The following is a 24490-nucleotide window of genomic DNA, read 5'->3' as shown; positions in this document are numbered from 1 at the left end:
ATTTGGTGGTGGTGATGCTTCTGTTTTTCCTTGGTATTTGTGCCATTCATAGGTTTCTATGAAAAATGAAATGATTCCACCAAAATAGCTTAAATAAAAAGGACTGTGGATCTTACAAGACAACATTTTATTGTAAAAAAGATCAAAAATATATTTCAGTTGAAAGGTGCTCTTTGCAATGCCAATGAACATGTTTGTATGAAAATGTCATTATTTGTATCATAAACATGCCCTTTGACGAGGGCAGTCTAGCACAACAAAACTTGTGCTTGGACTTCAAGAAAGCATTTTTGTTATTATCATTGGTTGCCATTTTTAATTTCAACTCTTTCCCAAGCTTCAATAGGACTTCAGTTTCCCTATTTATTTGGAATCAACCTTGAGCTAAATGGCATTCCCATGTTGAAGCTGGTGTTTGAGAACGTTGCAACAATCAAATCTTAGGGGGAAAGTGGAATTAACAGGATATTAGGGAACCCAAACAATCTTATTTTTGCAGCACAAAAAAAAAAGCTGTTGGAAAGAACCAAACAAGCAACATAGCAGAGTCTTCAAAACTCACAGCTAACAGCAGTAACATAAAACATCATACCCATAGAAGAGAATATTGGTAGCTCAAGATTGAACTGTGGGTCCTTGGTGCTCACTGCGCTTGATGAGTTTTTTTGCAGATGTTTCATTACCAAACTAGATAACTGAGGAACCAAATGAGCTTCTTGTTTATATTCAGTAGCTTGTCTTGCACCCGGCATCCAATATCCAAAGAAGCACCAGATCGATAATCAAGGAGAAAACAATGCCCTACTCAAGAACTTCCAAGGAGAAAACCACAACTCCACTAAGACTGAAAGGAGAAGCTCCTGTATATAAACAGAGCAAACACTACACTCACTAGCACTGATGTTACCTAGTTCAGTCATAAAATGTCTGCAAGAAGGCAATCCAGCTCATAGTACCCTACAGTCCTTCACGCTGCAGACTGCACTCGCTGATAATGTTACCTAGTTTGGTAATGAAACGTGTGCAAGAAAACAACAAAGTTCAGAGAGCACGAAGGACCCCACAGTTCAACCCAGAGCTATAAATATTCTATCCAAAGTCATCCCTTCAATGTGTTGCTCCCCCTGCTGGTAGAAGGGGGGGGGAGGGCAAAATATATTACAGCAAAATATATTACACCATCCACACACACTCTGGGTTTAGTCCAGAGGGGAACTCTGACTGACCTCCCACTTCCAGACGTGTAGAACGTTGTCAAAAAAGGAGCACGTCGCTAAGAGGCTAGTTTCCCTTTGGGCTTTGGCTGCTTCAATGTCACCCTTCGCTTTGGCATCTGGAGCTTTTCCGTCACCGGAAGACCCCTGCAGGTCCGCAAGACCCTCTGCTGGGGATGGAGAGGCGGAAGGGTGGTCCTCCTCCTCTAACACCACGTAAAAGGTGGCCGTGGGGGATTCGTAAACCATCTTGAGATTCTGCACTTTCAGGTCTCCTCCGCTGGCTCCTTGGTCCGCCTGAACTGCCGGGACTGTTGCCGACGTCTCCAAAGAACTGCTCGGGAGAAATCGGGACCAATCGGCGCCATAAGCCAAGGAATTGTGCAAGCCATAAGATGAAAGGATTGTGCATTCGTCTTGGTTCTCTTCTAATACGGGGAGAAAAGAACAGGGCTGTTGCACCTGGACATAGCGATATTCCTTAGTGGGGTTAGGGGCTATTATTTTTTAGGACTTTTTTTGGGGGGGATTTGGCCTTTATTATTTTTTTACAAATAGCTCAAGGCCGTAAACACAGCTTCCTCCTATTTTCCCTACAACAGCCCTGTGAGGTAGGTTAGGCTAAAAAAAACTGGCCACAAGTCATCCGGCTGGCTTTGCATGGCTAAAGTGGGACTAGAATTCACAATCTCCCACTGATTGGTCCAAAGTCACCCAGCTGACTTTCACGGCTAGGGCAGGACTTGAACTCACAGTCTCCTACTTTCTGGGCTAGTGCCTTAATCACTACACCAAATTGGCTCTCTATTTTATCTACAGTTTATTGTCTGGTTTAGCACCAATTCTTCCCCAGATTGGCGATGTGAGAACTGAACCATCGTGGTCTATAAACCATGTCTTAGGGCTGAGCCTCAATCAAGTCAGTCTTTTCATCCAACAAGCATTGGTTAATAGAGTTTGTCGTAGCAACAGATGGGCTGCCTATCAGTTCTATAAAGAAATGATTAAAAATGGCTGAGAATGTTAGGGAAACCCAGCCACTATCTTACTTTTAGTACCCCAAAACTCCCATAATCCATCACCACGGTCATGTTGGCTGGAGAAATCGACCGGTCGAAATCCCATGTTTGGAAATGACTCTAGCTGCAATTAGCAGCGATGCAGTTGGCTTCCTCCGATCAAAACACTCACCTAAACCGCTCCGACAATTGAGGATTACAAAGCCGTTGTCCACGCAGGCGGCCAGCAGCCAGTGGGCCTGGGAGGGGTGCCACTTTAAGCGCCAGACGCCACCGTGAACACTGGTGTCGGCCAGGGGCTGCTGCATCTTCCTGGTGTCCCACAGGAGCACGTGTTCATCATAGCTGCAGAAACACAATTTGGAAATCTTATCTCCTCCTTTCCCAAGGCCACAGAGCCTTTGTAGGTCCACAGCTGACCTTGGGGAAGCGCTGTGACGCATGAAAAATGGTCGTTAAGTCTCTTCTGTCAGTGCCACTAAATGAACTGTGGTAAGTCAAGGATTACCTGTACAATCGTATGAAATTTGTACTGGGTTCTAAAAGGGTCCTAATAGATTTCACAGACTCACCTTCCCGTGGCTAGCAGATTTTCCCGCAGTGGGTGACTCTGAATACTGCAGACCCCCAAAAGATGCCTGAAATGAAACCCACATCAAAAGAAGGCTGTTCTCTCTCTCTCTCACACACACACACACACACAGTCACACAAACACAACACTTTCTTGGATTCTTCTCAGAGATTCTACTACTTACCGCTCACTGGTGAAGAGAGGGATTCTTGAGCTGCTCCGAGTATCCCAGCCGCGCAGTTTGGCATCATCTCCACCTAGATCCAGGAAGAGAAGACCAAGAAAATGGGTTGCTAACACGTTTCCGTTGTCTCTACGGAGACAAAAGCTGGAGATTATTTATTTATTTCTAAACAGCAGGACATAATTAGCAGCTGCAGATTTCCCTGCTAGCCTGTAGGAAGGTTTTCCTGTATGCAGCATAATTTATGTTAATCAAATTCCTTGACGCTCGTTGGATTCACACGTTGCCACAGGAGTTGCTAAATAGCGGTCCACATTCAACCTGTTTATGGCCCTCCAGAGACTCTAACAATCACAACCTGATCAAACACCCACCTGAGTACACAACATGTGTGTTCCAGCGGTCAAAGGCAGCGATCCAGGCTTCAAAAGCATGTCCCTCCCACTGGTCCAAGACATGCAGCGAGGAACTGGATTCACCCATCGACAGCAAACTCACCCTCCCTTTGGAATCGCTGCTGACCAGCTGCAAGGGCTGGCTGCTGCAGAAGTGATGCAAGATGGTTTTTAAAAGCAAAAAAGAGAAGAAAATAAAAAGACAATCTGTTTGCCGAAGAAGCAGGAATGAATGCTAAACAACTGGCTGACTCTACTACTTATCTAGGATGTATCAGAAGCCAGGATGCAATGCTTAAAGCTCAGCATGGGTTTGTGCTGCGATGCTTGTAGGGGACAGGAGAGCTTCAGAAAGTCCGTGCTGGACAGGAATTAGTGCCGGAATCCATCTTCAATACAGGTCGCCCTCAACTTCAACCAGTGAGTGACCATTTGAAGTTACAACGGCACCGTGGGGGTTCTTCTAGTCCAGCCTCCCTGCCTAAGAAAGAGCATTTCTATTCTGGACAGATGGTTGCCCAATCTCTTCCTGAAAACCTCCAGCAATGGAGCGCCCACAACTTTGGGAGACAAGCCGTCCCACCGATTAATTGTTCGGTCAACTCATCTTAAAACTGGCAAGGCTGAGACACACCGAGCTGGGCTTTAAAACCACTTACCACGGCTCTCGTCCCGTGGACCAGTCCAGTGACAGAGGAAGGCAATCATCTCCCAGGTCAACACTGCACAGAGGTTGAAGCCTGCAGGTCTTCTATTGGAAAAAAAAGGAGAGTGCTCAGATCATTCTACGTGGACGTGTCTCCAGCACCAGTTAAGAAACCTAGCACGATCTTAGTGGAGATGCTGTTTCTTTGGTCAAGGAAGGGTGGATACTCAGTTTCGGTAACAGTGGCCAAAAGGGGGATATTGTCTTAGACCAGGGGTCCGTGGACTGCTACCGGGCCTCAGCATGCCAGCAACCGGTCCGCACAAACAAGCAAAGCCCCATCCATGGAATGCACGCAGCACACAAAACCACACACTGTCTAGTCTGCGGAAAAACCTCTCTCCACGGAACCGGTCCCTGGTGCCAAAAAGGTTGGGGACCTCTGTCTTAGACAACTAGACAAACTTATTAGAAAATAAGCTCTATCAAACACACAGCGTTTGTGAGAAGACCCGCACAATTATCCAACTATACCCACACTAATTGTCCCAAAAGGCAACTGGACTGTCTTGCCTTTTTTTTTTTCTTCGAAAACGTTTCGCTACTCATCCAAGAAGTTTATTCAGTTCTTCGATGAGACGCGAAAACATTTTCAAAGAAAACAAAACAACAACAACAAAAAAAAAAATAACCAAGAACATCCAGTTGCCTTTTTAGGGGAAAAAAAACAACAACACATGGCCTGGATGACTGAGGATCTCCGTAGACATTCCCACTGATACTTGTTTGAATTTTTGCAGTGTAAGCTTCCTCCCAATCTTTACAAGTCTTTTTGTGAATATTCTTAGGCACCCGTCTCTCTTTGCCTCTGCCACCCTCTGCCCTCCTCTTGGATTATTTTGCATTTCGGTGCTATTTCAGCGGCTCCACATTGTAAGAATTTCATCTTTCATGGTCCAAAGACATAATGGATAAAATCATCGCAGGGAGCCACAAAATGGGCTTTGGTGGTTATGGATCTCCAGGCACCTACCTTGCTTCCCGTCATGCGGAAAAGCTTCACTGCTCCACTGGCATCTGCCATGCTTAACACAGGATGCCCTGAGATGGGAACAGGGCACCTTGAAGCAGAGGAGAGAGCAAAGGTATCAGGAGAGATCCAACAGAAAGAACAATTATCCTCCTTCCCTCCCTCCTTTCCAGCTTGACTCAACCCAAGCCTTGGGTCCAGAAACTATGACACCGACTGAAAAGGATTAAAAAAAGCATGCTACCCATTTTACAGAAGGAAGAGGTGAGCCTTCACCTCAGATCTGACACCTCCTCCATCTTGAAAGCCCCAACTTTCTCTCTCCACTATGGGTAAATCTTCCTTGCACAGGAAATAACCCTTCCCCGGCTATTCTAATTTCTCAAAGAAGTTAAAGACTTGCAAACGAAACAGAGAAGCATGCAGCCAACCATTTAAGGTCCAATATAGCCCCTGTTTCCGTCCTCTGGATCTCCGTCAGAGGTGTGAAAATTTGATCTTCAAAGGAATAGAGGTAGAGACGTCCTAGACGCACGGGGGCTTCGCTGTCCTGGTCAGGCTGTTTAGGAAGCAGAAAGACAAGCCAACACTCAACCAACCCATCGTAATAAGCCAACTAGTCATCCTGGTGAAAATCAGAGCCACTCCTGGAAGGATCTGCCAAACTAGCCCATACCAGTCAAAAGAGAATATTTGTAGCACAGGGTTGAACTGTGGGGTTCTTGGTGCTCTCTGAGCTTGGTGGTTTTCTTGCAGATGTTGCATGACCAAACTGGGTAACATCATCAGTGCTAAGAGGGAGTGGTGCTTGCAGAGTGCAGGAGAGGAGGAGGAGATTGTGGGGTCCTGGGTGCTCTCTGAGTTGGTGTTTTTCTTGCAAACGTTTCATGACCCAACTAGATAACATCATCAGTGCTAGAAGGGAAGAGTGCTCCTATGTAGCACTGATGACATTACCTAGCTGGGTAATGAAATGTCTGCTAGAAAATCATCAATCTCCTCCTCCTCCTCCGCACATCCCACTCCCTTCTAACACTAACGATGTCACCTAATTTGTAGTATTTGCTCCCTGTTTACAGTCAGCAGGTTGCCCTAAAACCAGCACCCGTTATCCAGATAAGCAGGGATTAACACCAGACAAACAAGGAGAAAATAATATCCTAACCAAGGCCCTACCAAGGAGAAAACCACACCCGAAGAAGCCATTGTATATAAACAGGGACCAAACACCACACAAGCACTGATGAGATTACCTAGTTGGGTCATGAAATGTCTGCAAGATGACCACAAAGCCCATAGAGCAGCAAGGACCTCTCCTTTCAACCCTACCAATATTCTCCTTTCTTAAGACTGTAACTGCAAAGCAATTTCAGAAGTTTTCTCCAGCTTCTTGAAAAGATCTACAGCTCTCACCTCACTCTCCCTTTCTTTAAACTGGTAGGTGCCACACGCCAGGATGTTGTGCCAGCCTTCCACCGGGCACCATTCTACTGTATCTGCATGATATTCGGTATCCACCACCTGCAAAGTTTGCACCTTGCATTTGAAAGCCATGTCAATGTGCCTTCAATCTGCGCTGGAGAAAGAAGGGGGGGGGAGGAGAGATGATTATTATTATTCCGATTCTTGCCGTTGTATGGAATGTATTCTGTGATCAAACAGATTGCCACGTTATCGAAGAAAAAAAAATAGCAAATGACGACGGCCCTAACGATGAGGTCCTGGATCCAATATTAGCAAGTTCCCACACAAAGCCCTGCCCTGCATTTTTAAGGGAGGGAATATCTAATAATAGTAATAACTATAGGATACATGGGAGATAATTTGGGTGAGGAATGTTAAATTCACACGAGCGCAAAATTTACGGGAAAATTTTTATAAAATGTTTTATAGATGGCATCTTGATCCACAAAAGATGTCTCGTATGTATTCAAATTTGCAACCTAAATGTTGGAGATGTGGTTGTTTGGATGCAACGTATTATCACATTTGGCGGTCATGCAAAAGCATAAAAGCTTTTTGGATTAAGATATGGTGGAATATTCAAAAAAGTTTTAACAGAAGGATAAAATTTACTCCACACTTGTTTTCGTTGGGTATTGTTTCTGATTGTGATGACAAAGAAATTATCTTAATGTTAAATTTAATTACAGCGGCAAGGTTGTTGATAGGACAATATTGGAAGAAGGAATTTTTGCCTACTCTGCAGGAATGGTTTTTTAAAGTCTCTTATTTATCTGAAATGGCAAAAATTTCAGCTTTTTTGAAAGATCAATCGCAAGAGAAGTATCTCTTGGTGTGGAAAAGATGGATAAATTTTATACAGCACAAGTAGGATATTAGAAAATACTATTTAGCTTTTGAATAATTTATATTTAAAGTTTAAGATACTGTTTCGAAGTGTAGATTACTTTTGTTTTTCTCTTTTTTATTCTTTTTTTTCCTTCCTTTTCTCTTTGTTTTTCATATACATTGGCGTTAGGGTATTTAATCATTTGTTTTTTGAATGTAACTATACTCGCTTGAGGTGTATTTAAGTTTAAATGTTTTTTTCTTTTAAGTTCTAGTTAACCCTGTATTCAGCTCTGGGAAGAATGGGGGAGGGTTTTGGGGAGGGATTGGGAAAGGGGTTTTTACTGTAAAATTGCAAAAATTTATAATAATAATAATAATAATAATAAACTATAGGAACAGGAATAGCCTTGATCCAATCTCTCATTACAGGTCCCGCTTTCCCTTATTTTTTTCGCATAGGAAATAATAGCAACCGTAAAGAACAGCAATAACGACCCTCCCCAAAGGGGCCCTCTCCAAAGCGCCCCCTCCCCAAAGGGACCCTCTCCATAGAGCGCCTCCCGTGCGCCCCTCTCCAAAGGGACCCTCCCCAAGCGCAGCGAGCCCACCCACCAGGCCGCCCTTCCTGTCCTCGGCGCGGGCTGGAAAAAGAAAGACGCCACGAGGCGAGGCGAGGTTGGGAGGCGGAGCCACCGGGCGCGCCTCTTCCTCTCCCCGCCTTCTTCGCCCGGAAGCCCCGCTGCGCTGCGCTGCGCTTCCCGGCCAGGGCAGGTGTCCCGCCGCCAGGTGCGCGGCCTGCCTCCCCCAGGCTAGGGGGGGGGGGTAACCGACTGGTTTGGGTGGACTACAAGTCCCAGCGGGCACCCCCCACCTCCCAGAGCTTGCCGGGAGTTGTAGTTCTTCTTCCCTCGCCCTGCAGCTACAGTCTCTTAATAGCCTTTTCGAAAAATGCCAAATAAACAGGGGAGATCGCGTCGTCCCCGGGGCTCTGCCGGGCAGCTGGCAGTCTCCAGCTGTTTTCCAGGCTGCAACCCGCAGAATTTGGGGTCCGTGCAAGCTTCGGGGGGGGGGGAAGAAGGCGGCGGGGGAAGGTATTGATCCCCTGCACATCTGGAGGCAGCTGCATTGTCCTGCAGGGAGGGAAGAGGGGATGATGGGATGGGGGCAGAGGTTTTTTTTTTTTCCCCTGAACAGATAAATGCCAGGAGACCTTAACTGCAGGATAACCGGCTCAGAATAAGCATCTCTGGATTTATCCTCACGTTCCTTGAGTTGCGCCTGGAGAAATGGTGGTTTTGATGTGCACAAAACAGAGGTGCAAAATGCTACATTTATTCCACACCCCTGGGAGGTTGAATTCACTTTAATTCTTTTAAAATGCTAATTTTAGGGATAACTCAGCAGTTGGTTCTACCACTTAAAAGGGGAGGGGAGATTAAAAAAAACAGTGGATATTCCCCCCCCCCCAGGAATTCCTGGCAGTCCTATTCTAATGGTCACTATCCAGTCGGTGGGAATAACACTATCCGGGAAAACACACCCATACCCGTTTCCCGTCAATCCTGGTGACAGGAATAGACTTGTGTTCACACATTACAGTAAACTTTTAAGCTGTTACAATTCACACAATATATTAAGCCATAATAATGAGAACAATTAGATCATAAACGTCCCTATGCTGAATTGCAGTGGGCACAACTAGCTCACCTTCTGGGTTTGCGCGACACGCAAAATCCCAGACGGGCTACACACATGCCAAGTTTCCACACTGAGCTAAGCCAAAGGGAGACAGGACTGGTTTGAGGTTCTCAACACAAGACAGCAGCAGAATGATGGGGATACTGGATTGAAAAAGGGGGGTCCTCCCTGCAGCCCAGCTGCTTAGATGTATTGAAAGCATCCCCCATTTCCTGGGACACCCATTCCCAAACCAGAAAACAAGTGGGGGAACCCCCAATAAGCACAACTCATCTCTCCTGACCTTCAGACACTCAAATTGCGAATTATTTAAGAGCTGCTTCATATAAAGATGTTATCATACACTTTGCAGCTGGGGAAGTACAGTCCCCCAACTTATAACCGTTCATTTAGTGACCAAAGTTACACCAGCGCTGAGGGAAAAAAATGACTTAGGACCGTTTTTTAATATTTACGACTCTAGCAGCATCCCCTTGGCCACGTGATCAAAATTCAAATTGGGAGGCTTGCAACTGCCTCGTATATATGTCGGTTTTAGTGTCACGTGATCCCCATCTGCTACCTTTTGAGGCAAAGTCAACAACCACCGTTCCTAAATTTAACAACCGCAGTGGTTCGCATAAAAGTATGGCAGGGGAGGGTACAAAACGGGACCACAACTACCTCCCCTAGCAACAGAAACGTGGGCCCTCAATTGTGGCCGTTAACATTAGCAGCTGACAAGCCGCACAATTCCATTCCGTGGGGAAATACACGGGGGGGGAGGTGAAAAGAGGTAACAGCAAAGAACAGGTCACGCCAGCAGAAAGCAAGTCCACAAAATATTGGGGGGGGGGGGAGGAGAAAAAAAAAGCCAGCAATCCATTCCAATCCTTTTACTTGAAAACACAACTTCCATGCAGAGTTGTTCAGATTATAACTGCTGATGTCTGTGCTAAATCTCCCCCACCCAGAGGGGGAGCTTTTAAAAAACCTCTTTCCCCCTCCCCGGGAGCGAAAAAAATCTTGCGCTACAGGACAGTTATTATTTTTTTTTCCAACCAACAATGTGTTCTCACCCGAACGTTTACAGTAAATGAGTCCTAGATAAAGAGCACTGCTAACCCCTCCTCCTCCTCTTCCTCCACAAAAAAAAAACAAACAAAACAAAACAAACAAAAAAAACCCCAAACAACCCACACCCCCCTTTTGAAACAAAACAGAAACCTGTACACAGCTTTACAAACATATTAACATATAAATAACAAGAAGCTTCCAACTAGGAAAGCTTCCATAGTAGTCTCTTTTGTTCTTCCCCGCTTGAGATTTGTGATTTTGTCATTTTTTTAACACTAGGAGGGGAAAAAAAAGGCCAGTTCCCTCTGGCTCAAGCATCACACGGGGTTGGTAAATAGATGATCCCTTGGACTTTTGTCTTCTCTTTCTTTTTCTCCTTGTTGTCAGTGCCTCTGGCTTCAAGTCAGCAGTCTGTGCAAAGTCGGAGCCCCCCCCCCAATGCCCTCGCCCTCCGGGAGGGGAGGGGGCCCTTGCGGCGAAGTTTTTGGCCAGCCTTGTCATCGCTCTGGTCCCAGTTCCTGCTGGACGGGCCGTTTCTTCTCCCGACAGTGCTTCTTGTGAGCAGGCCAGTCTTTCTGCTGGCACTGGGAACCGCAGTACCGCGCAACCTGGCAACGGCCACAGATGTTAAATTCGCGTAACTGGAGCGAGGAGCAAGGGAAAGAAAGAAAGAGAAAAAAAAGAGAGAGAAATCAATCAATCAACACTTCTGGGACCCTCCCTGGAAAAGACCCCCAATGGAGCCGAGCCCAAGAAGTTGGGAGCGTGGACTGGAGACAGAAAGGGAGCCAAGAGGTGGTGGGCATCTGGATATGAACCGGCTTGGCCATTTGATAAGGGCCACCTTGGTTTCTGTCGAGAGTTGCCAGAGAGTTCCACAACATAGGTTGGCTTACAAGACGCAACAGGTTTGGTCTAGTTTGTTAGTGTGGTCTACAGTTGCAGGCGAAAAAGTGGGAGACCGTGAGTTCTAGTCCCACCTTAGCTATGAAAGCCGGCTGGGTGACTCTGGGCCAATCACCAGGAGATGGTGAGTTCTAGTCCTGCCTTAGACGTGAAAGCCAGCTGGGTGACTTTGGGCCAATCACCAGGAGACTGTGAATTCTAGTCCCAGCTTAGGCATTAAAACCACCTGGGTGACTCTGGGCCAATCCCCAGGAGACCCCGTGACAGGCTGGGCACGTACCTGTTTCTCAATCATTGTGCAGGGAGGGTAGTGACATTCATAGTATGTGCAGGAACTCTCCTCTTCTTCCACCACATCTCCGTTAGCGTTGTAGTAGCGTGTGACATTCAATACGGGGAACTGCTCCTCAATGGGATCCGTCGGAAGCTGTTGTATCGCCAGCCAGTATAAGCTTTGTTCCCTTCAACAACAACAACAGCAGGAGCAGCAATTAAGCATTTCTTCCACCAAGGTGAGATAACGAAACGCGTCCTTTCACACAGTTAAGAAAGGCTAAGGATTTAGACCAGGGGCCTTCAAAACTTGGCCCTTTTATGACTTGTGGACTTCAAGTCCCAGAATTCCTCAGCCAGGCACGCATCAAGGACTCCCCTCCCCATTTCAACCCCGAGTTACAAACATTCTAAGGAGCGAAAACATTTCATTCAAAACCGCCAGACAACTTGAGCGTATCTTAACACTTCTCTGGTTCTTTTGAACTATTATTGAAGCACGTGTCTCTAGGATTCTAAAAAAATCCTGAAGTTTTCTTCTGAAAATGCTTCGGATTTCATTCCCTTGTATTTGTCACTCCGTCCACTGAGTTTATTTAAAGCTGATACCAGCTTTCTTACCCATGAAATATGCAAAGCAACCCAGAATTAAAAATAGGCTTGAATGCCCAAGGAAGGTTTTTATCTCGCGGCGCTCTTGATGAGCTCGCTGCTCCGAAGAAAGACAAAAAGATTTTGATTCCACATTGTGGAATCAGGGCAACGAGGCTTATAGGCACAGAATCGGATTCTTTACACTTATGCAGTGTGGAAATAACCTTGATGAAGGATTGAAAGAGCCAACAATGGAAGAGAAGCAACTGCATAAGCAGCTTGGAATGTCTTGATTCAGTTTGGTATAAAACAAGCCAAAGAGACACTGTGGCAGGCTTTCAAGATCCTGTTATTCTATCCTACCATAACAAACTAGTCCAAATCCTCATTTGTGTCACTGTGTCCATTTCTTGATGTGACTCACTTCAAAGGGCAATTTTTTACACCCCACTGTCTCTATAATTGCATCCCTGCACTTTTAAAACACAAACACTGACAGGAGCTACGGACACAAGGAAGAATTTCCTTCCCACTGAAGAATGGGATTCTCAGGACAGGCTTACTTTCTCCCAGATACAAGTGACTTAAAACAGAAAAGAGGTAAAGAGGGGGAAGATAAATCCTGGCCATTCTTAAGGGCGCTTTTAAACTTTGCCTTCTGTTTCCTCCTGCTCTCTCTGCATCTCTTTAGAGAGAATTTACCTTTGTTTGCTAGAGATTTCTTCAACTTTGGGCCTCCAGCCCCACGGCACCAATCGCAAGTTGTCCAAGCGATTGTCAACAGTCACTGCATTCAAATGCACCACCTGGAACCCTGGGGCGATGCCTCCCCGGTGTCTTTCCCTGAAAAGAAATAGCAAAGTCTACAGTTCAGGGGTCAGCTGGATGGTGATGCTCACACCCTGGGTTTGGGGAACTCTTGCAAAGCTAGGCTGGCATGAAAACACCCAGGGACCTGCAGCAGAAAGGAGTGCAAATAGTCCTCGGCTTACGACAAGGGAGCCCGACAATTCCATTGCTAAGCAAGACGCTTGTTAAGTGATTTTTGCCCCATCTTATGGCTTTTCTTGCCACACTTGTTAAGTCAATCACTGCAGTTGTTTAAGTTAATGACTACCATTAAGTGAGTCAGGCTTCTCCATTGATTTTGCTCGTCAGGTTGGCAAAAGGGACACTGCGACCGTCGTAAGTATGAGTCAGTTGCCAAACGTCCGAATTTTGATCACATTCACCGTGGTGTGAAAAACGCTCACATGTCACTTTTTTCCCGGGCCCTTGTAACTTCAAACGGTCGCTAAATAAACTCATGGGCAACCTGTACAGCTGACTGGTTTTGTAAGGCCTTCACAAGTTCCTGGTTCCACTAAGTTCATAAAGCTCTTTTGTAAATTCAGATCCAAGTCCCGTTGAAATAGGGACTTCCCAGCACCCTCTAACATTTTTAGCAGGCCCCAGGGCTGCAGTTGCTGGTGCCGAGACGATGCAAATTGGGTTCAACCATGTTAGATTAAGGGACACAGGGTAAATTAGATTAGTTTTATTCATCCCCTTTTTTGTTTTGTTTTGAGGAGGCCGAGTTTATTTTTCAAGAGTTTTAAACAAGTTTTAAGATTACCTGCCTCTTCACTTGATAATACCACAGCAAGAATTCTCCCAAGCAATATTCTAAGTGTGGTCTTACTAAGGCTTTATGGAGCAGTATTAATACTTCACGTCACCTGGATTCTATCCCTCTGAATGTATAGCCCACACGAGCCTCATTAAGCAGTTACCTCTCTTAACTTGTAACACTTCTAAACACACCTTACACACACTTCTCTTTGGAAACCTGTAGCTGTGTTTCCTTTCCACAACCTCACTTACCACAGCAGCTCGTGCAGCAGACGCCCGAATCCCCTCCCTCGGTTCTTGTCGAACGCAAAAGCAAAGATTCTAGCACCATTCCCGTCGGCGTCAACTTCCATTCGAGCCTGGACAGAAAAGAAGAATTCATTCTGTGTTTTTGAAGCATCTGAACACCCGTCCACTTTCCAAGATCACTAACAATATGAATATTACAAAACATGATGCCAACTCAGTGAATAAGGTTTTTCATTGAAATTAAAAATAACAGTTAATAGAAGTCTTAGAAAAATAAATAAATAGATAAAGAGCCTAGAGACCAATCAATGTTGATTATTCTTTGAAAGCACCAAGGGAGGTTGGTGGCTCTAACTCAAGGCCACATCACAATACAATCCACATTTTCTGTAAAAACACAGGTGGGCCCAGAAACCATCCAGTTCTCATTGTAGTGTCAAACCACTAAACGTCAACAATGGCTTGCGCACAAAAGCTTGGAATATTGGAACTGAAGTGCTTCAGAAATGAGGCTGGGGAAAAGGGAGGGAGAGGGTCATCTAGCTTGTCAGAGTGGCTAAGAAAAAACTGGAAAATTAACACAGGAGACAAAGACCCGTATTCTTACCTCAAAAGAGTAGCTCTCTACGAGAGGAATGTCTTGCTCATCTATCAGCGTGTATTTTGTCTGCAATTAAAATAAATAAATCAAAATGAAATATTCTGCAAGAATAAGTTGCTGTAATTTACCAGGGGGCCTTTTGCATTTCACAGCAGCCACACACTAAACAATTTGAGGCAACACATTCTGGGGTAGACAAAAGGAAAACGTAACACACGCGAATCTAATAAATAAAGTGTTTAACATTTCAGTGGTCAATCACCAGAAATATATTTCAAAAATAAAGCTTTTGTTTTGGAGTCTCTGCCCAATTAGATCCCCCACAAATTTAAATCTGCTAGATGCAGCAAGATCTATTCCTTGCAGCAGCATTTCCAGCCATACATTCTGAGGATATGGAGGAACCTCCCTATTGGTCTTCATAAAGCAAAGAAGAAAGCGTAAGGAACAAAGACTATCAAGTGTTTTCTTTCTTTTTCAGCTAGCAGTTACAGGCTGTCAAGAAAAAGTCTTTTCAAAGACTGCTTTTGTGAGATTTATTATTTAAGATCTTCAATTCCATTCGTAGTCTGGGACTGGTAAAAACTTAAGTGATGATTGTTGTTCATCACACAGTCAGCCAGATGTTCAAAATAGATTTGGCATTTTTGTCTATCTATCAAGTCCTTTCTAAAGACCTGGGATAGGAGATGTATATATGATTATGATTATATTTACTGCCTATCTCAACATAGATCTGCCTATCTCTAGGAGGTTCGCAATCATAAAAAAAATGAAGAAACAGAAAGGCAGTTTAAACAAAGCAAAAGGAAAGCAGCAGAATAAAATAAACAACATCATGCTTGCGGGGGAACTATCCACAGTTCCTAAAGACTCTCCCAACACAGAACTTATTTTCTCTTAAAGGAACACATGAAGCCTCCTATCTTATGAAAAGCCTTCTCCGAGGTCCCCAACTGGAGATGCCCATCACCCAGCAGCCAACCATCTGGGGACCCTAAAGAGCAGACACCCAATTAAGCCCCAGACCCCTCCCCATTTACTAGTCATGCAATCCTCCCCAAGAAACCTGCCAGAGACCCACCCTGGCCCCAGAATGTCACCTTTTCCCAAGGAACCAAAAAGACACCCCATCTTTTTTTTGGGGGGTGCATATAAAACCATCAAAAGGCACCTGTCTCTAGAGAGAAATCCAGGCTGGAAGAAGGCTCCTTTCGGGCAGGTCTCTATGCCCCCCCCAATACCCTGACTCCCCATCCTCCCAGGCCCCTGGAGGGAGTGATGGGAGTTGGAGTCCCACCCACACTTACAAGGTGCCTGACTTTGGGGAGACCCTCCCTCCCCTCCCCTCCCCCAGGGAGCCGGTGGGGGGTCCAACCGCCCCCCGAGAGGGAAGGGGGCGAGGAACACCCCCCCAAGGTGGGCGGTGACGTCACAGAGTGCCCGGTGTGACGTCAGGGCCGCGTCACGCGCGCGGAGCCCCCCCCCCAGGAGGAGAGAGGCAGGGCCCCTGAGGCCCGTGAGGGAAGGAGGGAGGGAGGGGACGGGCGGCCCGCACCTTGCCCGCCACACGGCCGAGCCTCACGATGCCCAGCTTGAAGTCGGTCATGGCCCCGGCCTGGGCGAGGAGAGGAGGAAGGGGGGAAGAGGGGAGAAGAAAGAGGAGAGGAGGAGGAGGAGGAGGAGGAGGGGAGGCCGCGCTGGACGGAGACGCCGCCGAGGCCACGCGCCGCCGCCGCCGCCGCCTCGCGCACACCCGGAGCGAGAGAAGGAGGAGGAGGGGGGGCGGGCGAGGGGGCGGGGCCGCACGCCCCGCCGCGCCGCCGGCCTCCTTCGGCCGGCCGCTGCCCAATCAGCGCGCGAGCCGCGCCAGTGCGTCATCGCCTCCGCGCCGCCCGGAGGGGAGGGGCCCGCCCGGCCTCCCGCGCGACGGCGCGACGGCCGCCACGTGACCCGGCCGCGGCTGATGACCTCATAGCTGTCTCTCTCTTTCTCTCCCTCGGCCCCGCCTCCCGCCCCACCCAGGTGGCCTCTTCCTCCACCTCCTCCTCCTGCTTCGCCGGGTTATTAGACTTCCCGCGGCGGCCCGGCCGGCGCATGCGCGCAGCGTTCTGCCCCGCCTTTTAAAGGAAACGTCCCCTCTCGGGTGTGTAGCCTTAAGTAGTTGTGTGTGTGTGTGTGTGTGTGAGTGTGAGAGAGAGAGAATGAAGAAGCAGGCGTAAGTATGTGCGGGCATACACATGTAGGTATTATAGAAGTTTCTATTAAATATGTCTACTATAAATGCTTTATATACTGTACACACACACACACACACACACACACACACACACAAAGGTGTAATAAAACCAACTTCAAATTTATTTGCTGGCATCTCCATAATAGTCTTTCAAAATGGCTAAGCCAGGAGGTGGCTCAGTGAGTGCTGACCAATTTTATGGCTTTTTTTGACCCAGTTGTTAAATGAATCACTACAGTTGTTAAGTGAATCATGCATTTGTTAAGCGAATCCAGCTTCCCCCCCCCCATTGACTTTGCTTGTCAGAAGCCAGGGAAGGTTGCAAATGGTGATCACATGACACACACACCCCAGGATGCTGCAACCCTCCTAAATACACCTCAATGGCCAAGTGCCCGAATTTTGATGCTGCAACGGTCGTAAGTGTGAAAAACGGTCATAACTCACTTTTTTCCCCCAGTGCCATCGTAACTTCGGACTGGTGCCTGTAACTCGAGGACTGCCAGTACCGTGTTCAGCTTTGGAAGGTGGTTCGTGCATCCTACAGACTTTTCTTAGATTCCCCCATGGAAGTCAACAGGACAAAGCCACGCTTGTTCAAGCCATAAACTGTGGTTTGCTGGAGCCACAAAAAAACAAAACAAAAAACAAGCCATCTCATTTTAGCCTGCTTTCCTTCCCCAGATTTAATGGAGACGCTATATATATAATAGAGGCACTAAAATCTATTTTATAACGTAATATATTTTTTTTTCTTCCATTTAGTTGGATCAGATTCTGGGAGACTGATTGGACCAATGCCTGCAATTTTCTTTGCCCTTCGCTCTTTCCTAGGCTTGTGACTAGCCCAAGGTGTAAGTTTAATAGAGACGCAATATACCGTAGACCACGGCTTGTATATGAATAAGAGAAGCATGGTGGCTTCCCCAAGCTATGGCTAAGCCAACCAGGGCTTGCTGTCCTTCGTGATCCAGCCTCCTCTGGAATAAAGCCAGCTTGCTAAGGCCAGCTGACAGGTGACCAATGGCCACACTCCAGCCAAATGGAACCTCGGACGTGAGAATCCACTGATGTCACATATCTGCCATTCCAGGTGACCGAGTATGGTACAGTCCACATCCCTGGACCTTAGAAATGGACTCTCGGAAGAAACACATCAAGTTTATGGCTCAGAAATACTTGGACTGCAGCCAGAAAAAGACCCCTCAAACATCATCCATTTGTAAAAGGCAGGTACAATCGTTCTCACCGAACGGGAAGATCTATCGATAGCCCTACGTCTTGCCTGGGGTTAAAATAATCTAGGCCAAATAAGAGGGTAGGAGCAATATTACAGATTGGTTCCCCCAATCTGTGGCTTGTTGCTAAGGCAACTTGGACCGATCCATAATAGTTGGCGTTGCAAACGTTGTCAATCAGCCAGACCCATTTTATAGTTCGGCATATGCTGACAGTCAGATCTACGTATGTTCTCCTGATGTAGGGATTTTGAACTGGGGTTTTTGTTGGCGTACTACCTCCCCAACAAGAACAGTCTATTGGCTCGTGTTAGCCAGGATAGTCCTGAAACTGATGTTTGGAGTTATAAAGGTTAATCTTATGGGGCTTCAAGACCCATCTTATTATTTTGCCTAGCCTGGGCTCAAATTCTTAGCTGATGTGCTTAGAATTTACAAGGCTACCCAAGGCAGAAGGACCTTAAAAGTATATTTCTTGAAAGGACTGCATGGGGTGAAGTCTGGTGTTTTGTTTCCAGGGGTCATCGAGGCAGATTAACTAGTGGGACCCCTTTATTCCCGGACATTCATGGTGGAAAGATAAGCAGTAAGTGCAATCAATCCTTCAGGACAATGCTGCAGGTTCCTTTTAAGATTCCTTGTGTTCTCCTTGTGCTGCACATGCCTAATTGCACTGCAGTATAGAGAACATCAGTGTGGCAACTTCAGGAAAATTGACTCTCTCTTCCTCTTCTTCTCTCTCCCTCTTTCTCCGATTGCAAAACTGGCTTCCAAGTGCCCTGGCCCCATTCTCCCTCTAAAATTCTGCTTTTTTGAAAACCACCCCTCTTAATTAAGGCTGCTTCTAAGTTCTTTCTTTCTTTGTTTAGAAGAAACAAAAGCCCAAGGCCGGATGCACTTCCAACTGAACACGGACAGTCCTGGCCCAGCAGCATACTCACCTCCCACGATGGCCTGCAGAGAGACTATCGCCCCATCCTACACGTTTGGGTGGAAGACCCCCCCTCGAGGTACTGGGGAAGGGGTGCAGGGACCACGGAATTGTCACCTTGGCCCGGAGCCATTGCTAGGTCCATCTGGCAGGTAAACACCTGCCTTTAAAATGAAGGCGAGGCAGCTCCTTCTGAGAAATTTGTTGAGTCAAATTGGTCAACCCAAGCGTGAGGTTAAATTATGAGGAAGGTCTCAAGATTTAAAGTGTTCTCTCCTTGTGCTGCAAAGATGACTTTTTATTTTTAATAGAAGGCGGAGGGCGCCGCGCATGGCAAAAGTCTTGGTTCATGAGCAAGAATCCCTTCTGGAGGAAAGTGGACTTTAACACCGAAACCAACGTACGTGTGTCACTTAAAACGCAGACTCACAGGAGGCTCCTTCAGATGTAATGTCTGTAAGTCCAAGGGCGGACATCAATACGCCTTAGTGCAGGGGTCCCCAACCCCGGTACTGGGCTGCGGCATACCAGCAACCGGTCCGCAAACAACAAAGCCCCATCCGCGGGATGGAGGCAGCACACGAAAACCACACTCTGGTCGGTGGAAAAACCTTTTTCCCAGGAACTGGTCCCTGGTGCCTAAAAGGTTGGGGACCTCTGCCTTAGAGGATGTGCTGTACCTCACTTTTTTTTTTCCCACTCCCCCAGTGGCCTTCTCCTTCACAGTACGGTCAACTCTTAGGAACTAAATCTGCCAACCGGCCAAACACCCCCAATTTCAGCTTCGGCCAGAGGGGCGAGTTGTCTTTGGCCAACAAAGGTGAGATGGTCCCCAAGAAACATTCTCTGGGCACAGGAAGGAATTCCTGGTCACAGTAAGCCACCAGGGGAAACTCCAGAAGGTTGAGGAACATCTGGAGAACTTGGGCAAGCAGGTCAACAGCCTTTTGGCTGGCCTTGGAGCCAAGTAGGGCCCGGCTTGTTTGAGATGTGGGAGAGAATCAGGAATCCCAGGCTGTAGAACACCCCAAAGGTAATTTATGTCTTCTGTATCCAACTTGCAGTCACCCTAGATGAACCAGGCCCCAATCAATATAACATCGAACGTGCCTACACGCTTATGCTTCACCGGTCACCATCCATCATCATCAACCCTGTCCCAGTCACTCTGTTCAGATGGGTTGAAAAAGGTGAGGAAGGAAGAATCAGAAAGTCTACGGAACACTCTCAGCCACCCAGGTCATAGTTGCATCAAAAGTGGTTTTAATTTTGAAAAGGCAATTGGACGGGGGTTTCGAGGAGAAATAAGATGTCACACATCCTATCCCGGAAGGATAGGACCGCCGCTTTGAAAGAGGGGTCAAATTTCATTCCTCTTAGCTTCAGAGCAAAATCCAGATATGCAGACATCAAATGACAACCTGTTTTTTTTTTAACAGAGGGGACCCCAGGTCCAGGAGCTTACAATGTAGACAAAGGGTACAACGCTCGTTTGCCCAGGTGTCCGGGCTTCTACATCCAAGGTGTGAGACGACCAAAGAAGCATGAAACAGGCCCATTTTCAACACTGTGAAGCTACCAACAACGAAACTAGTCTGGGCTCCTTCCCACTCCGTTTCTGCTCCTTGTAACATCTGTGGTCTGCTTGCGGTTAATACATGCTTGCAAAAAAAAAAAAACCCTTAAAAGGGCACAATCTCCTGTTTATAACCCTTCTGGGCATCAGGCTGAGTTATATTAGCAAAGGGAGAAGAGAAATAAAGAATATCCATCTATGAAAGCTGTGAGGATAAAACCATTAGTCCATTGGAAATATTTGTGGAATAGAAAACCATCATTAAAAAAAGAGTACAGAGTTTGCCAATTTTACACTTGAATTACCCACAAGGCAAATCTGGTGTAATTGGTTCAAGTCTTAAAAATATAGTCAAGAACTGGAGTTAACCTGGCGTACTTTTTATTTTTTGAAAAGTGTACAACAACTCTTTCAGCACCCTAAGGGAATCACACCTTAAAGAGTCCAAAGTTGGAGAGGTGATGAACATCTTTCATGGCAGCAGCCAAACAAACTACATTTTTTTTTACAGAAGGATAGAAAAACCAAGTTGCAGGCAGTCTGTTCAGGTGGCAGACCTAGTTCTGTTGGAGAAGGGGAAAAAAATAAATAAAAGGCTGATTCAGTTTGTTATTGAGCGACTGGCCCATCATCTAACTGGCTTTCATGCCTAAGGCAGGACTAGAACTCAATGCCTCCTGGTGATTGGCCCAAATTCACCCAGCCAGCTTCCGTGGCTAAAGTGAGATTAGACCTTACTGCCTCCTGGTTTCTAGGCCAGCGCGTTAACCACAGCCCCCAAAGGCTGCAGCTTAAATTTGCTTCCAATCGATTTACTTTTGGGAAGGCAAAATACTCACCGCTGGGCATTCAACTGCCCCGCTATTGATGTCGTCAATAACATCGTGAGGGTGTCTCCCATCAATACTGCAGCCAACCGACTGAGCAGTTCCCAGGATCTCCTTAATAGTGCCTGCAAAAGGGCCAAGGTTGTCTGAATTCACACCGGTGTTCACCTGCCGCAGCATGCAAACTTACTTCCCTACCCCAAAAGGCAAGTAGGCCTAACTGCATAAAGAGTCCCCCACCCCTTCCCTGATCAGGTGAATTTAATTCCTTGTGTTTTCTTAACACACGAGGTGCTCTCCCAATCATCCATCAACGGTTTATTACACCTTGTTTGGAAACCAACTGCTTCTCCTCTGAGGACTGTACTTGTTTCAAGTCACCCCAATAGCCAGGTGAGTTTGAATACAAGGTGCAAACTTCAAAGAAAAGGCAAACTCTAGCTCACAATCCATTTAAATTTCGTTGAGAACCAGCCACACTTGTCATAATTCGGCTTCAGATTCATTTAAGGGAAGGGTCTTCAAACCTGGCCCTTTTAGGACTTGCAGACTTCAACTCCCAGAATTCCTCAGCCAGGCACGCGTTGCAGTCCACAAGTCATACGAGGGCCAAGTTTGAAGACCCCTGATTTTTTAAGAAGTGGTCCCATCTTACCCGACAGCTCCCGGGCCAAGGACCGATGTCTCATCTGCCGGGCAATGTTGACGATCTCATCGAAGCTGACACTGCCACTGTGTTTAACTGTTAGGAAACAAAAAGAACAAAACAGGAGCCCAGTTGGGTTTTTTTTGCAAAGGGAGCCGATCACATCTATTAGAAAACTTTGCATGCTTGTCCTGCCTCTGTTCCCAGTCTTCGGCACAGAGTTACCCACAGGGAGAATAGCTCTGTTTCCTTGAAAGGGGTTTCCTCTCAGCTCACCACTGGAATGCGCAAGCCACGGCTGAAAGCAGGCAGGCACAGTGGCGGGTGGCTGGTGCGAAAGACATCCCTGCTGTGGGGTTCAAGGCCACTTTCACCCTCACCCCTTAAATAAATAAAGCAAGCAGACACTCACTGTTCTTCTGCTTCTTGCGATCACGAGGCGGCTCCTTCAGAGCTTTGATAATCAGGGCAGAGGCTGATGGGACCACCTCAATCTACAGGGTGCAAACAGCCAGATTGTGAGATCAGATCAGCTTTCTGCTCTAAGCGATCCAATCCAGCTCATTATAGCCTCACAACTAACCTACATCTTAGTCTCGGTGCCTTTAACTGAACCACAATGCAATCTGGGGTGGCCGAATTCAACCCAGTGTGATTTACTCAACAAACTATATTTAAACAAAATGTGCATGAGCCCCATTTGACATTTGTGTGTCGAGCCTCTGGATTGGCACAGCACTTGTGAAATGCCTGAACCATTTACAAGGCGACACGTTAGGATGACTGGCCTTTACACAAGGATGCTGTAACAAGACGCAGGGTTCTGAAAACATGGATCCGAAATGCAAGCCGCCAGTTGCTTTTCCCAAGCGGCAAAATGCAGTCCAACTTTCACATCCTAATGATCATCAGGACCACGTTATTAATCCATCAGGGTCCAGGATTCCCAAAGGGCTTGGATTACAGTCAAGGTCCAGTCTTGGAGACCTCCCACCCAATAAACTTGAGTGGTACTCATTTTATCGACCTCGGAAGGATGAAAGGCTGAGTCAACCCTGCCGGGATTACAGCTCAGCCAGTCTGTTGAGACTTGGCACGTCGACCAGAGAGTCATCCCTTGTGGCGTTGTGTGTACCTGTGCTTGCCTGTTCTGAATGGTCAACTTCACGGTGATCCTCAGCCCCTTCCAGTCGCCAGTGGCCTTGGCAATGTCATCTCCCACCTTCTTTGGAGACTGGAAAGTCAGAAGCAGAATTTTTAAGTATAGTTTTTAACGACTAGCTGATATACGCCAACATTTTGTTTCGGTAATGGCCAGAGATTCTGGCCCTGAAATAGGACACGTGTTTGACTAAACGTTTCTGCAAGTCAATCAATGCCAAATGTTAGCCCAGATGACGTGATTCTAATGGCTAAGAAGGGAGACCATTTTGTAGACTTAAGACTCAGGCTGCTTACAAGTCTTCCAGCCCACTATTTTATTTTTTGGGGGTGAGGATGGGGAATAAATTCACCCACCATAGGTTGATCAATGTAGGAAACAGATTGTCTGAAGCAGTTGCTCAACAGCTCTCACATAATTCACAAGCCTTTTAGGTTGTCTTCCAAATCGAGCCAAAACAGGCCACTTTTTGCTTGCTTTAGAAGAGATTATGGTGGGCCAAAAAGAGATTCTCTACTCAAATTAAATTCCCCAAAACAAAAAAACAACACTGATTCAGAAAATGTAAAAAAGACGTACCAAACCTAAAGGTCCAATTTTGGGAGCCAGGGCAGAAGTGGCCCCGACTTCACCTCCGGTGCATCTCAGGAACACTGCCAGAAAAGAAAAAAAATAAACACAATATAATAAATAATTTAATAACAATTAATCCTAAACGCTCCCGAGATTCCTAGCAGCTGCATGGAGATCTCCAGGCTGGTTTTCTTGGCAAAAGAATGCTGCCTTCACACGTGATCAATTTAATTATTTTGCAATTCAGAGGGAAACACAAATGGCAACACAGCACCGAGGTTTGTGCAAAGCTAGAAAAATGGGTGAATAAATAATCATAAAGTCGGGACCTTAAGAGGTCATCTAGCCCAACCCTCTGCTCAGACAGGAAACCCTGTACCATTTCAGACAAATGGCTGTCCAGTCTCTTGTATGGCAGAATTAATGATCTTATTAAAACTCCCTTTTTGCGATCCTGTAATCCCTTTGATTAAATTTATATAGCGCCCCTCTCATTTCGTTATTATTTCATCTTCAATCGTCTGAAAAGTGGATGAAATGATGAACTAATCCCCCGATTAAGCGAGGGAGATTGGCTTCGATAGGAAAGGGAACAAGGCAACAGGGATCAAAATAGTGACTCAAGAAAAATAACAGAAACACAAGGCGGACACGCCAAGAAGCGTTCACACGTGCTGGTCCTGCAGAACGCTCTAACAGAGAGAACCATTCAGCCGGATTAATGCTCAATGCCGCCTAAAGAGAAGCAGCAGCCGGACTCCATACCCACCGACTTTGATCTCGTTGGGGTCGAACTTGGGCGGCATGATGGCTACAGTCACGTCCGGCCAACGTCCGAGTCAGATGGCGGCGGATTCACAAATCGAGAGCCCGGATCCACAACGAAAACTCAAAAGGCCTCGGAAGAGCAATGGCGCGGCATATAGCTGCCAAGATCTCGCGAGATCGCGCCAAT

At 46.5% G+C, this 24490-nt stretch overlaps 4 protein-coding genes and 1 non-coding gene across 8 annotated transcripts; 1 reads left to right on the top strand and 4 right to left on the bottom strand.

The window, feature by feature from the left end:
• Nucleotides 1-112: 112 nt before the first annotated feature.
• DPH7 (diphthamide biosynthesis 7) lies at nt 113-8125 on the bottom strand. Of its 2 annotated transcripts, none has more exons than XM_039322938.1 (10): nt 7968-8125; nt 6474-6636; nt 5492-5619; nt 5064-5151; nt 4044-4135; nt 3364-3530; nt 2990-3062; nt 2806-2871; nt 2406-2578; nt 113-1642 (listed from the first exon to the last, which is right to left on the bottom strand). In XM_039322938.1, exons 2-10 carry the CDS (start codon nt 6612-6614, stop codon nt 1200-1202), a joined length of 1371 nt encoding a protein of 456 aa, XP_039178872.1. In that variant the 5' UTR covers nt 6615-6636; nt 7968-8125; the 3' UTR covers nt 113-1199. The 2 variants fall into 2 exon arrangements, with proteins under 2 accessions (XP_039178872.1, XP_039178873.1); XM_039322939.1 differs by having other exon boundaries at nt 6474-6631; nt 7968-8104.
• Nucleotides 8126-9913: 1788 nt separating this feature from the next.
• ZMYND19 (zinc finger MYND-type containing 19) lies at nt 9914-16091 on the bottom strand. The gene is made up of 6 exons (XM_039322941.1): nt 15902-16091; nt 14350-14409; nt 13746-13852; nt 12585-12725; nt 11296-11476; nt 9914-10750 (listed from the first exon to the last, which is right to left on the bottom strand). The coding sequence occupies exons 1-6, from the start codon at nt 15950-15952 to the stop codon at nt 10607-10609; spliced, it is 684 nt and encodes a 227-aa protein (XP_039178875.1). The 5' UTR covers nt 15953-16091; the 3' UTR covers nt 9914-10606.
• A 386-nt stretch (nt 16092-16477) lies between these two features.
• STPG3 (sperm-tail PG-rich repeat containing 3) lies at nt 16478-20430 on the top strand. 3 transcript variants are annotated; one of them, XM_039323024.1, is made up of 9 exons: nt 16478-16489; nt 17348-17436; nt 17676-17811; nt 18339-18406; nt 18690-18830; nt 19063-19151; nt 19460-19571; nt 19816-19941; nt 20191-20430. In XM_039323024.1, exons 3-9 carry the CDS (start codon nt 17717-17719, stop codon nt 20322-20324), a joined length of 765 nt encoding a protein of 254 aa, XP_039178958.1. In that variant the 5' UTR covers nt 16478-16489; nt 17348-17436; nt 17676-17716; the 3' UTR covers nt 20325-20430. The 3 variants fall into 3 exon arrangements, with proteins under 3 accessions (XP_039178958.1, XP_039178959.1, XP_039178960.1); XM_039323025.1 differs by lacking the exon at nt 16478-16489 and adding an exon at nt 16538-16585; XM_039323026.1 differs by lacking the exon at nt 16478-16489 and adding an exon at nt 16550-16561.
• A 256-nt stretch (nt 20431-20686) lies between these two features.
• On the bottom strand, nt 20687-24479 carry RPL12 (ribosomal protein L12). Its single transcript, XM_039323030.1, has 7 exons — nt 24305-24479; nt 23542-23615; nt 22936-23034; nt 22213-22294; nt 21810-21896; nt 21167-21279; nt 20687-20890 (listed from the first exon to the last, which is right to left on the bottom strand). The coding sequence occupies exons 1-7, from the start codon at nt 24339-24341 to the stop codon at nt 20885-20887; spliced, it is 498 nt and encodes a 165-aa protein (XP_039178964.1). The 5' UTR covers nt 24342-24479; the 3' UTR covers nt 20687-20884.
• Nucleotides 21996-22125, bottom strand: LOC120298900. Its single transcript, XR_005554258.1, has one exon. It is a non-coding gene; the product is annotated as a small nucleolar RNA SNORA65 (small nucleolar RNA).
• Nucleotides 24480-24490: the final 11 nt, after the last annotated feature.

The sequence above is a fragment of the Crotalus tigris genome, unplaced genomic scaffold (genome assembly GCF_016545835.1).
Source record: "Crotalus tigris isolate CLP2741 ecotype Arizona unplaced genomic scaffold, ASM1654583v1 scf7180000024153.1733885, whole genome shotgun sequence".
NCBI classification, from domain to species: Eukaryota; Metazoa; Chordata; class Lepidosauria; order Squamata; family Viperidae; genus Crotalus; species Crotalus tigris.
Note: the sequence above shows the minus strand (reverse complement) of the source record. Positions and strands in the feature narration are given on the sequence as shown.

Excerpts from the sequence above, each read along its gene's own strand:
- ZMYND19 (XM_039322941.1), bottom strand. The coding sequence starts at position 15,952 with ATGACCGACTTCAAGCTGGGCATCGTGAGGCTCGGCCGTGTGGCGGGC. Across the intron at positions 13,853-14,349 it reads TAGAGAGCTACTCTTTTGAG|GCTCGAATGGAAGTTGACGC; the intron begins GTAAGAATACGG and ends TTTTCTGTCCAG. Across the intron at positions 11,477-12,584 it reads GAAATCTCTAGCAAACAAAG|GGAACAAAGCTTATACTGGC; the intron begins GTAAATTCTCTC and ends TTGTTGTTGAAG.
- RPL12 (XM_039323030.1), bottom strand. The coding sequence starts at position 24,341 with ATGCCGCCCAAGTTCGACCCCAACGAGATCAAAGTCG. Across the intron at positions 22,295-22,935 it reads TTCAGAACAGGCAAGCACAG|ATTGAGGTGGTCCCATCAGC; the intron begins GTACACACAACG and ends TGCACCCTGTAG. Across the intron at positions 21,897-22,212 it reads TCGCAAGAAGCAGAAGAACA|TTAAACACAGTGGCAGTGTC; the intron begins GTGAGTGTCTGC and ends GTTTCCTAACAG.
- STPG3 (XM_039323024.1), top strand. The coding sequence starts at position 17,717 with ATGGACTCTCGGAAGAAACACATCAAGTTTATGGCTCAGAAATACTTG. Across the intron at positions 17,812-18,338 it reads ACATCATCCATTTGTAAAAG|GGGTCATCGAGGCAGATTAA; the intron begins GCAGGTACAATC and ends TTTTGTTTCCAG. Across the intron at positions 18,831-19,062 it reads GTGGAAGACCCCCCCTCGAG|AAGGCGGAGGGCGCCGCGCA; the intron begins GTACTGGGGAAG and ends TATTTTTAATAG.
- DPH7 (XM_039322938.1), bottom strand. The coding sequence starts at position 6,614 with ATGGCTTTCAAATGCAAGGTGCAAACTTTGCAGGTGGTGGATACCGAA. Across the intron at positions 3,531-4,043 it reads TCCACGGGACGAGAGCCGTG|CAGCCAGCCCTTGCAGCTGG; the intron begins GTAAGTGGTTTT and ends TCACTTCTGCAG. Across the intron at positions 1,643-2,405 it reads CAATTGTCGGAGCGGTTTAG|AAGAGAACCAAGACGAATGC; the intron begins GTGAGTGTTTTG and ends TCCCCGTATTAG.